Source organism: Myotis yumanensis, unplaced genomic scaffold (genome assembly GCF_028538775.1).
Source record: "Myotis yumanensis isolate MYYU_CA2020_CCGP unplaced genomic scaffold, mMyoYum1.0.hap1 SCAF_16, whole genome shotgun sequence".
Lineage (NCBI taxonomy): Eukaryota > Metazoa > Chordata > Mammalia > Chiroptera > Vespertilionidae > Myotis > Myotis yumanensis.
In genome coordinates, this window is record NW_027223767.1 from 31796733 (window position 1) to 31808742 (window position 12010).

The following is a 12010-nucleotide window of genomic DNA, read 5'->3' on the forward strand; positions in this document are numbered from 1 at the left end:
AGTTTCTGCTTGATTTTGGATGACTGTGTGACTGCCCACTAGACAGGAAACAATGAGGTTTTTAATCACCATGATGTCCTAGTGCCTGAAACTGTGTCTGGCAAAAGGTGGGTGCTGGTCAGCAGTAAGTGAATGAGTGGACCCACTGAAGGGGGTGCTATTTAGACAGAGAAGACACTTCCTCCACCAGGGGCTGGTTTCTCCCCAAAGCTTAGGCCAGTGATGGCGAACCTTTTGAGCTCGGCATGTCAGCATTTTGAAAAACCCTAACTTAACTCTAGTGCTGTGTCACATATAGAAATTTTTTTATATTTGCAACCATAGTAAAACAAAGACTTATATTTTTGATATTTATTTTATATATTTAAATGCCATTTAACAAAGAAAAATCAACCAAAAAAATGAGTTTGCGTGTCACCTCTGACACGCGTGTCATAGGTTCGCCATCACTGGCTTAGGCTGTTAACTTGCCAGTGGGGGCCCAGAGCTATTGCTGTCCTTTTCCTCCCCTATTTGCTGAGCCCTGACAATGTGATGAGCCCTTGCTGGGGGCTTTGGGACATATAGATGGATGCCCCATACAACTCCAGATCAGGGTTGGCCTTCACCAGCCAGGCACAGGTACAGGTTCAGGCTTGGAAATAGCACCAATTCTGGCCTGTCTGCCGTCAGCTGTCTGAGTTTGGGCAAATGCCTTCACCTCCCTGAGCTGAGCCTCTGTTAAAATGAGGCTGATAATAATGCCTACTTTACAGGGATTATAAAGATGGATTATAGGATGTGTGTAGGATACTCGGCCCAAGGCCTGGCACTCAGGATATGCTCAGTGAACACTGGCTATTATTGCAGTTTCTGGGCCCCTGATTACTGCCCCAAGAGCCATTCCCAACCTTGGAGTTGACCCTTGAACAATGCCGTTTGAACCACATGAGTCAATTGAAAAATAATCCTCGTATAAGTGGATCCACGCAGTTCGTGCCATGTTGCTCAAGGGTCCATTGCAATGACTGAGCTTGCCGAGAGCAGCGTGTACTGTCTCAGAGGCTATCTGGATTCTTCTCAAGATCGTTCGGGTGTCCTTGGGCAAGTCCCACCCCCACGACAGGCCTCCTGGTGCTCATCTGCAAAACGAGGAGGTTGGACTCGAAAGATCCCAGGTCTGCCTCCCGGCGCCCTAATGTTCTGTGTTTCTAACGTAGATAATTCTGGGCCCCACTGGCCGAGCATGTTACGGTGATCTCTTGAGAAGATGGATGTTTGGCGCTATCACAGTGTTAAAATAGAACAGGCCTCTGAATCGTAGCCAGGACATAATGAATCCCATTTCCATAAAACAGCGATGATGACGAGACCAGCCGTGTAGTGGGCTTTGTTGACGTGGCTGGCCCATTTGGCCCATTATCCTCGGCAACAAATATAAATGTGAGACTCTGGCAAAGTAGTTCAATGTGACGCCTGAGGAACTTCCGAGTGAAGCCAGGTGTGTGAGTCACCACGTTGGTCTCACATTCTCTCCGGCTGATGGGACTGAGGCTCCAATTTATATTTGTGTTGGTTCCATGGGTGGGACTTCCTTCCAGACACCTGTCCAGGTTCCAGACTGTCAGAGTCAGGAGGGTATTTGGGACCACTTAGTAGAAGGCCTCACTTTATAGATGGGGACCCCAACGGGGGAAGAGCTTTGCTCAGGACTTGCAGCTGGTGAGCACGGGTCCATAGAAGCTTCCAGGCCCTTCTTCACTTCCCTGAGGCTGGGATTGCACACCCCTACTGGCGTCTACCTGCCCCTGCAGGTCTGGCCGTTTCTCTCTTCCCAGGTTCCCCCGCCAGCCTGTCTGGTTCCCTTCCCTAGAAGGTGTGTTTGACAATCCAGGACTTTGTCCGATGGGCTACGGAGTTTGGCATTTATCCCTAGGGGCAAGAGGTAACCATCAAAGGTGACATTATGACTAGAAGGTGACATTATGACTAAGTGCTAGCAGGAGTGAGGTGGTGGGAATATGGAGGCAAGAGGAGGAAATACAAAGGGCCATGCTCTCAAACAACGGACGGTCTTCTTGGAATGGCCATCAGGTTCTGAGCAGGGGAGTGGCCTGACAGGATGTGTCCCAGGTGAAACAGAGAGAAGTAGATGGCGACCGGGAGGAGGTGGTCCCTAAACCCTGTGAGAGACAGTGGGGCCTGAACCAGGGCTGCGCAGCGGGAAAGGGGAGGATTCCGTTTTACAGCCGGGGTCACAGGACTTGGTCTCCACTGACTGGACCTGGAGGAGGGGGACCATGAGGAAAAGGGGGCTGACGGTTACAGCCTGTGACTGCTGCCATGGGTCCTGAGGTGTCCCTAGGGGACAGCACAGCCTCATCTGCAGGTGCCTGTGTCCTCCCCTTGTGCCCCCTCCCCAGGAGAGCCGAGTGACCAGGGGTGGTCCTGTTGCCAGGGAGCACATGCGTGCTCACAGAAAGATTGTCTATGCATACGTTTAATCACCATTTTTGACCTGAAAAATGCCTTAGAGGCCAGCTTGTCTGTAGTGAACAAAGAGAGACAAGAGAGAAGTGGGTAGAGAGTTTGTGACCATGACCCAGGTCGCCCCATGCCTGTAACCCTTCCTTATACTTACTAGTTCCTGTTTTGGGGGAAAGTACAAAATGAATAAAGATACGGCCCCTTTTCTTGAGGAGTTTTTAGTTCAATTGAAGGGACAAGAAGGAATAGGAAGTCAGGAGGAAGGAGTAGCACAGCCACGGGGAAAATACATGGGAAGTTTCAGAACTGGGAGTTCAGAGTAGGCCATAGTAATCTAGGAAGGCTTCCTGGAGGAGTTGCTAGGCCTAGAAGGTGAGAGAGAATGGGAAAGGAAGATAAAAACAGCACAGGAAACTGCATGTGCAAAGATGCAGAGGTAGGTATGTAGGGATTCCTAGGGGCATCTAGACCACCTCCCAGGGATTCAGTTGCTGGGTCTTGTGGGAACTTAGTTCCTTTGTTAGCTCCTGCAGCTTGAGGGAATAGTGCAGGGTGACAGAGGAACTAACTGACTGGGAGGTGTTTCCCAAGATCCAGCTCCTCTCCCCAGTGGACCTTTCCCTGGAAAGGGGTGTCCATCAAGCCCCACCTCACTCCCGCCTGTTGTTAGTCTCTGTGTTTCTTGTCTGGCAGGCCCAGTTGGGAAGCGGGGCTCCAGCTGCAGGACCTAGTTTAGGGCTTGGGAAGCTCTGTCCCTGAGGGCTAAGGGGTAGTGGCTGGTGCAGGAGGCAGAAAAGCTAGTTCCTGCTGGATGGAGCGGCTCAGCCAAAACCAAGGAACCCAGGGAGAGCCAGAGCCCACAGCCCAGCTCCTGGCCAACTACCTCCTCAACTGCACCTGTGCTCTGGGCTGTCCCCGTCCCTGGGGTGTGGTCTGAGCAGAGCCTCCCCAGACTAAGGCTTCTGCCCGCTTTCCATGGGAGAGCCTGGCCCTGCCCTGCTCCAGGCTCTGCTCACTCAGAACTGAAACCTTTCACTAAGCTTCAGCACCAGGTGGGGAGAAAGGAGAGAAAGGAAAGGGAACTGGGACCCAGGGCCAGCTTAGCCCAGCCAGACAGGAGCCAAAGGGTTAACAAAAGCAGCAGTGCTGATAAAATGCCCCAAATTCCTGGTCTTGCCTCCAATGGGGAGTGCGTCTGGCAAATGTCAACGATAAAAAAATACATTTTAATGGCACATGATGCAGCCGCTACCGTGGGGCGCAGTCCAACGAAGCAGGTTTTGAGCAGCCACTACTGTGTGTTACTCCCGGGCACCAGGGCCACGCCTCCTAGTCTCTTTCATAAGCTTTGGCCATGAGGGTGACCCACCGCCCCAGCCCCAGGCACCTCGGGCCCCTGGCCTCCTCTGGCTTATTTTAGGAACTTTGTTTGTCTCCTACCTTGGTACCAAGCCTGGGATGGAGCTTCCCTCTAAGCTGTGAGCAGCCTCAGGCAGGTCTCAGGATAGGATACAGCTGAGTCTCCCAACTACCCCCAGCAGGCCTCTGTGAAGGCTGAGAATGAATGAACAAAGGAGTCACTAGATGACAAAGGTCAGAGTGCAACATTCTCTTCAGCTCCCTCCCTCCCCCATTCCACAGACTCCTGGGCTGGGAAGTTGCTTTTGTTGCTGACAAATGTGAGGAGGGTGCTGAGCCCGAACAGTGAGCATTACTGGGGAAGGCTGGTCACACATAAGTGGGAGGGAGGGAGGGAGGAAGGGAGGGGGCAGGGAGGCGAAGAGGCAGGAGAAAAGGAGAAGCAAGGGGAAGAGTCAGCCTATAGGGGAACACTTGAAGGAGGTAAGTTATGCATTATGATCCCATTTTACAGATATGAAAACTGGGGCTCAGAGACGTCCAGTTACTTGTCTGAGGTCAGACAGTGAGACAGTGGCAACCTGGACTTTTGTCTATAACTCAGAATTCCACCTACTACACTGCTGAGTTCCCTGGGGACTTTAAACTGCTAAGTTCTCGGTTGCCACAGTGAAGCCATCTAATATAGGGAAGTCCTGGGACCAGACATAGGTGCTGGAGCACAGAGGCCAAGTAGGAGCCCAGGGGCCTCGTTCTTCACGTGGAACTTTAGGACCTTTCTGGGCTCAGTCCTGTAGTCAGGCGCTGGGACCTGGGCTTTTAGGAGATGAAAGCCAGTCCAGGGCCAGCTGAAGAGGCCAAGGGCCAGCAGGTGGGGACCTGGAGCTCAGAATGAGACCCTTGTCTTCCAGATCATCCTCAACTCCATGCACAAGTACCAGCCGCGGCTACACATCGTGAAGGCTGATGAGAACAACGCTTTTGGCTCCAAAAACACAGCTTTCTGCACCCACGTGTTTCCAGAGACGTCCTTCATCTCCGTGACCTCCTACCAGAATCACAAGGTACAGCTGCAGTTGCCACCACTCCACCACCGACACCATGTGCCATTTGTGTTGGCCTTCACAGAGAGGCAGAAAGTGCAGCTTTGGAGGCAGTGAGGTGGAGGCAGGCCCAGTGCAGGGAGAGGCATAACGAGCAGGAAGGGAGACCAGACTCCTAAACCTCTGTGCAAAGGAATTATGCTCTCTATTTAGGGTTCAGGGTTGGCAACTGTAAAAACTGGAGCGTGGCGCTTGCCCTGTGGCATCAGTATTAGGACCCTGGTGGGATTCAAAGGTCGAATGCTGGGCCTGCAGAGAGTGGGGGGGGGGAGCCCTGGGGCCCTGTCAGCTGTAGTCAGAAGGCTGCCTCCCACTACTCACCCTCCCTCCCCAGCCCAACCAAACTGCTTCCGATCCCTGCATGGGTCACACTCCGGCCCCTCTGCCTGTGCTACCCTCTTCAGCGTGCTTTTCACATTGTGTGCACTGGACTGGTGAGGGGTCAAGGGTCACTGAAGAGGGACCACGGCTGTGGTGGACTTTAGGCAGAGTGACAGAGGCAGATTTGCATCTAGAACAGTCCTTGGAAACTTGATGTGGCAGTTGTACTGGACAGGGGTGACAGGGACAGGAAGCTGTCACAGGCACCGGGGGAGAATGATGAGGGACTGAGCCAGGAGCACAGTGAGAGCAGAAGACAGATGCAGAGGGTCTGTAGTGAGTAGGGTGGATAAGAGCCAGTGACAAGATGTTCAGGGTGAGGCCAAGGAGGACCCAGCAGGACTGGGCCCAGGGCTGGGTGGGCAATTTCCCCAAACCCCGCCATGAATTCTGAATGCGCTTGGGGCAGGAGGAGGGCCAAGGCCAGCCCAGTCCTCTACCCTAGCACCTCTGTTGTGTATCCTCTCCTGACAGATCACACAGCTGAAAATTGAGAACAACCCTTTTGCCAAGGGATTCCGGGGTAGTGACGACAGTGACCTGCGTGTGGCCCGGCTGCAGAGGTGGGGGTTCCCAGGGGGTGGGATGGGCAGCCTGGGTTCAGGTACGTGGACTCGGTAACCCTCAAAGTACCTTCACTCTTTCCTGTCTCCCTCTGACTGTCCTCCCCACTGCTCCAGCAAAGAATACCCCGTGATCTCCAAAAGCATCATGAGGCAGAGGCTCGTCTCCACCCAGCTGGCGGCCAAGCCCGACGTCAGCCCCCTGCATGGCCCCCACCAGGCGCTGCAGCACTACCAGTACGAGAACGGGGCTCACATGCAGTTTGCTGGGGCGGAGCCACAGGACCTTCCCCTCAACACCTTCCCAGCCCAGAGGGATTCAAGCCTCTTCTATCACTGCTTGAAAAGACGAGGTAGCTCTCGCTGGTGTGGAAGCCCTAGAGGGTCAGTGGAGGGGTGCAGCTCACCTTGCACACACTCCCCACTACACATGGGAGCATGCATAGATGCACACCTGTGCGCATGTGCACGCGCACACACACGCACACATGGGAGAGCAAACTGAAGCGTTAGGAACCATGGCTGGGCTCAGCGCAGGGATGTTGGTTCTTGCTTTTAATGCAACCTTCAGAATCCTCACAGATAGCTCATGGCCTTGGTGTCCCCAGACACTGGTACCCCTCCCCAACTCCAGGTGTTGCTTTGCAGCCAATGCTTTGAGAGCCTCCACAGGGTGAGCAGACAGCACAAAACCTGCTGGACTCTGCCTCTGAGCAGGGGCGGAGGCTGAGGGGTCACAGTGCAGAGGTTTTGGATTGGGGCTGTCATTCATCAAAGCAACCTCAATCCTAGAACAGGGTCAACCTCGTTCTAGAGCTGCAGGCTCTCTGCCTCGTCACACCAGGATTTGCAAAGGCTTCTTGAGAATGGAGATGAGCTATTGTGGATGTAGACTTGGGCCAGGACCACAGGCAACAGCACTGTGTGTGCTGAGCCCTGAGCCAGAACCAGCACATCTGTGCTCTGTCTGGTGCCAGGTCTCATCTATAAACCTATAGATTCCTTCATCTATAAACGAGGGGCGATTAGTGCTATTATACCAGAAAACTTCATGGGGTCACTGAAATTCTCTTGGAAATGAGTTTGGGGACTTTTGCTTGCAATCTAGAATGTTCTCTCAGCCCAGCTCGTAGGGACCAGTGGGCAGAGCTCTGGTACCAGTCCCATTAGATGTAAGGACCTAGACCAGGGGTTGGCAAACTGTGGCCCTTGGACTAAATTTGGCCTGCTGCCTGTTTTTATTTGTGTCTGTGAACCATACAAAACAGTTTTTACATTTTTTAATAGTTGAAAAAAATCAAAAGACTATTTCATGATATGCGGACATCATATGAAACGCAAATGTTAGCACCGTAAATAAAGCTGTATTGGAGCACAGCCATGCACATTTACTTACCCGCTGTCTGTGGCTGCTTTCATGTGACGACAGCAGAGCTGCGAACAGCAAGTCCTGGCTTAACATCGTCCACAGGCTCTGCGACTTCAAGCAACACTAAGCATGACAAAACCAGCGTTACCATAGGCTAATTGATATAAACAAGAGCTAAGTTCCTACAGCATATTTCTGGTCATGAAAACACCATCAAACTTCTAGATAAAGATGCCAAACACTTCAACATTAAATACTGAAATAAATGTGAACTATATGTACATTTAGGAAAGATTAATTTAAAAAGGTAAGACAATGATTTTGCAACCTTATTCCAGTTCAGGGTGGCAGGTGGCTGGAGCCTGTCCTGGCAGCTCAGAGCACAAGGCAAACCCACTCACTCAGACAGGAACAAGGTAGACAGGCCAACTCACCGCATGTCCTCATCTTTGGGATGCGAGAGGAAACCGGAGTACCAGAGAAAACCCATGCAGACATGGGGAGAACCTGCCAACTCCACACAGTGGCCCTGGCCCAGAATTGGTTATTTTTCCTCATCAACATTATAATGAAATGATGTTGAATGAAACAACATTATTCATAGACCTATTGTAGTGGCGACAGATTCCACATGGCCCACAGAGCCTAAAATATTTACTATCTGGCCCTTTACAGAACAGTTTGCTCACTACTGACCTAGAGTGACTGGGCCACTTTCCAAGTTCAAGAGCTTAGTGCGTTCGAGAGAAAGGAGGAATCTGGAGAGAAGATGGAGAGGAGGGATGAGTGAGGGGTGAAGGAGAGAGCTGGGTAAGAGAGAGGGGCAAGTGCCTCATCAAGGAAGATGCCTCTACCTGGGGCAGAGGTGGGAGCAGGCCTTCAAACGTGGCCCACTCCCCAGCCCACCCTGCCCTGTGCACACACTCCCAGAGTGGATCTCTAGAGAAAACAGGAGGAGGTGAGCCAAGATAAGCCACAGGACAAGCGTTCTTAAGTTTGTCAAGTGGGCTGTTGCCCAAGTCCTGGGGCCTGGGTCATCCCTGGATTCCAGGAGGGGACGTGCCACTCCAGAGTCAAGTCCTCATGGTTGAGGATGGTTTGGGACAGTTAAGGTTATCTTTTCCCAGAGTATTAGCTTAGGCTCAAAAGTAGTCACCTTTTACTTATTTATTATCAGCTCCATTTCTTAATTTTGTAAACAATGTTATCTTGGAATCTGTGTAATGACAATTTCCTCTTCTGAAAGCAGCAGGAACATGCCTGCAGGTAACTTGGGCTTCTTAAAGGCCTTCCTGGGAGCTGAGGATTGAGGCAGAAACGCTGTGGCTTGTATTTCCTGGCTCATTCACACAGATGTGGCCTCTGGGCCTGGTTTGGTCTGGCAATTGTGTCTACTTTCCTTGGCCAGGGTGGGTCTAGTCTAAGAATGCCAGCACACATTAAGGCCTCTTCCCAGCCCCGAGAGTCAAGGCAAAGGATCAAAGCTGAGGGCCTCCTGGCTAAACACACGACTCAGTGCCCAGTGATGGAGTGTCCCTGTGCCTGTGGGCAAGGTCCACAATCTCACCATTTCTCGGCTGCTGCCACCTTATAAAAGCTGTTGCTGATTAAAGTGGTTTTGGGAGTGCCATGGCAACACAGGACAAGGGTGGGCCCTGAATGACAAAGGTAGGCTTATCCTGGCCTCCAGCCGGGGTGCTCTGACCCATGGGCTGGTGGGAATGGCTCTTCCTGAAGGTTTCTTTGTCTTCCAGCAGACAACGCCCGCCACCTGGACCTACCCTGCAAGCGCTCCTACCTGGAAGCCCCCTCTGCGGTGGGGGAGGATCATTACTTCCGTTCGCCCCCTCCCTACGACCAACAGATGCTGAGCCCCTCCTACTGCAGCGAGGTGACCCCAAGAGAAGCCTGTATGTACTCGGGTTCAGGGCCTGAGATTGCCGGGGTGTCTGGGGTGGACGACTTGCCCCCACCCGCCCTGAGCTGTAACATGTGGACGTCAGTCTCTCCGTACACGAGCTACAGCGTTCAGACAATGGAGACTGTGCCTTACCAGTCCTTCCCCACGCACTTCACCACCACCACTATGATGCCTCGGCTGCCCACTATCTCCGCTCAGGGCGCCCAGCCACCAGGAAACACCCACTTCAGTGTCTACAATCAGCTCTCCCAGGCTCAGGGCCGAGAGCGGGGGCCCACCGCCGCCTTCCCGAGGGAGCGAGGCCTCCCCGCGGTGTGTGAGAGGAAGCCACCCTCTCCACACCTGAACGCTGCCAACGAGTTTCTCTACTCTCAGAGCTTCTCCCTATCCCGGGAAGCTTCCGTACAGTACCACCCAGGAATGGGGACTGTGGAGAACTGGACTGACGGATGACTCCCAGGTCCCTCGACAGCCCCAGGACCATGTTGACCCAGCACTGACCTCTGTGGGTGGCCTGCACTACCAAGAAACACAGGAAGGTAGTTAAAGGGTGGGCTGTGTGCATGTGTGTGTGTGTGTGTGTGCACATGCATTTGGAGAGCCTTGATCTTCTGCCATACAATTGAGGCCATGACAAGAAACAAAACACAACTGTCTAGGATGTGCTTTTGGCTGTAGGACCTGGGTCCTTTGTTATCTGGCATCTCTTGAACATGCCCACGGGTGGGATGGAAGTGGGGAGTTCATGTGAAATATTTAGAGATTTTATAATATAATATTTGACTTACTCAGGACCAGGTGATGAGGTCCCTCCCACAGGAAAGGTGGGGGAGGATTCTCTTCACTGGGGTGGGAGGGCTCTGTGCACACCTTAGTGGTCCTGGCCTTCTCTTTGCAAGGGAGGCTGAGAACCTCTGGCCCACTCCCTTGGCTTCTGAAGGTTCTATGACCCGACCCAAGAGGTGGGCCCAGCTAAGCCACAGAGCACACCCTTAGTGGAGCTGGCTGCCCAGTGAGTGGCCTGGAAATTCATCCCTGAGCTATGAGGGCTGATCTTCAGAGAGGGTCATGTGCTAAGTGCCACCTGATGGGTATGAAAAAAACTTTTTTTTTTCCTTTAAGAGGAGAGAAAATGCAACCTATGGCATCTCTGTCATCATTCAGGGTTTCTTATAAAGCGCAAAGCCCTTCCCCCTCGGTCCCCAAGGCACAAGCTCTCACTCCCTCTGTTGTGCAAGACTCAGCCTCTCAGGCCCCATCTGCATCCTGTGGCTGGCAATTATGAAACACACTTCACCTGGCAGCGTCCCCAGGAGACTATGCTGGGGCTGCTGCCAGGCATCTACGGAGCCTGTTCTGCTCCCAGAAAATCCGTGCCTCTGGAGCAGGAAAGCCCAACAGAAATAAAAACGAGAATCGAGAAAACATTCACTTCTTCCAGTAAATTCAGCCAGTGCGCTCAGAGGAGCAAGGACCATTCTTCTGCAGCGAGGTGGGTCCGAGTCCTCAGCCCCGCTCTTTAGCATTGAACATCACCAGACCATCCACGCGGCTGGTGCAAACTCTGTAATCCAAGTTGGGAAATCTCTAAACTCTTTGCATGCTGAATAGCTATTTATATATTATAAATATAAATAAAGAAATATATATATATATATATCTCACAAATGCAGGCCACATGTCAAATTCAGCTTTGCTCTTTACAAATGAATAAACTTTAAAAAAAAAAAAGAAATGTTGGAGGGGGTATTTGGAAAGACATCTATTTAAATTTTTATTACACACTTGATGTTAAAAAAACTAAGAATGGTTTAGAAAAACATATAAATAAATGAATAAATAAATAAATAAATAAATATATATAAACACACACAGTACAGATTAAATTTTATTAGCAGACACATTAGCTAACAGGGGATATGGAACCTCAAGTGTTTTGTTATATAGCATGGACATTTTATTTTGCATATCGGAACATAAAGCCATTTTACAACTGTGAAGTGTGTGGATGCCCTTTACTCCTTCCTGACTTGTCATTTCTTGGCTCAGCCATGGTCTCTGCCTCCCTTCTGCTCGCATTTTTTCTCAAGGGCCAGATGGAGCCCTTGGTGCCACTGACCGTTTGTACCATGGAGCCTCTCAGGGTGGAGAGAAGGGTCCACGGAGCCACTGGACCGTGGACTTCATGCTGCTCTTCAGATGATGGGTCTGGGTAGGCAGTGCCCAAGAGACTGTTCCCTTTTAGTAGCCAACACACAACCTGGTGGTTTGGGGGAGGTGGTCTCCCCTGTAGGGAATCCTTAGTGGGGTTTGTGCAGCTGCTTCAGAAAAGCAGCTTCCATCGGAGACGGAGGCTTTCCGAGCTCACCAGCCACCTGCACTCAGAGAGGGGTACGAGTAGGCCTAATGGAGCCCTCCCTCCACTTGCCCACTCCCCAGCCAGATCCCTGAAGCCTGGCCACAGGTGGAGGGGAAGAGGGAGATGAAATGCGGAGTCATCCCACTAGATTAGAAGAGACGCTGGTGTCGGAAGTGCTGTTGGGTTTCCCTCCTAACCACCCCCTGCCTCTCGCCCTACCCCTCATGGCTCCTTCTCCAAAGCCGCTCACTGTCATCCACCATCTCCAGTGCAGGCTGCTACCTTTCCAATCCCGTCCTCATCGGGATTAGGATGAGATTTCCAGCTGGGCACAAAGTCAACCTTGTCTCCTGTTTCTTCAGAGCCCTGCCCTTGTGGCTCTAGGGTTTCTCCCTGACTGGACTTCTTCCTGCAGAAGGAGGCCAGACCCCTTCTTCCCTTGCTGTTGGTTCCCACCTTGGGCTTGCTGATCACAGAGGAAAACTTAAC

The 12010-nt window shown here is 51.9% G+C and overlaps 1 protein-coding gene across 1 annotated transcript in view; it reads left to right on the forward strand.

The window, feature by feature from the left end:
- TBX4 (T-box transcription factor 4) overlaps window positions 1-11242 on the forward strand; it is a 31243-nt gene extending 20001 nt beyond the window's left edge. Inside the window, exons 6-9 of the mRNA XM_070393138.1 lie at window positions 4737-4889; window positions 5784-5872; window positions 5990-6225; window positions 8996-11242. Coding sequence (XP_070249239.1) covers window positions 4737-4889; window positions 5784-5872; window positions 5990-6225; window positions 8996-9615 — 1098 coding nt within the window. The 3' untranslated portion in view covers window positions 9616-11242. The remainder of the gene's footprint in view (window positions 1-4736; window positions 4890-5783; window positions 5873-5989; window positions 6226-8995) is intronic.
- Window positions 11243-12010: the final 768 nt, after the last annotated feature.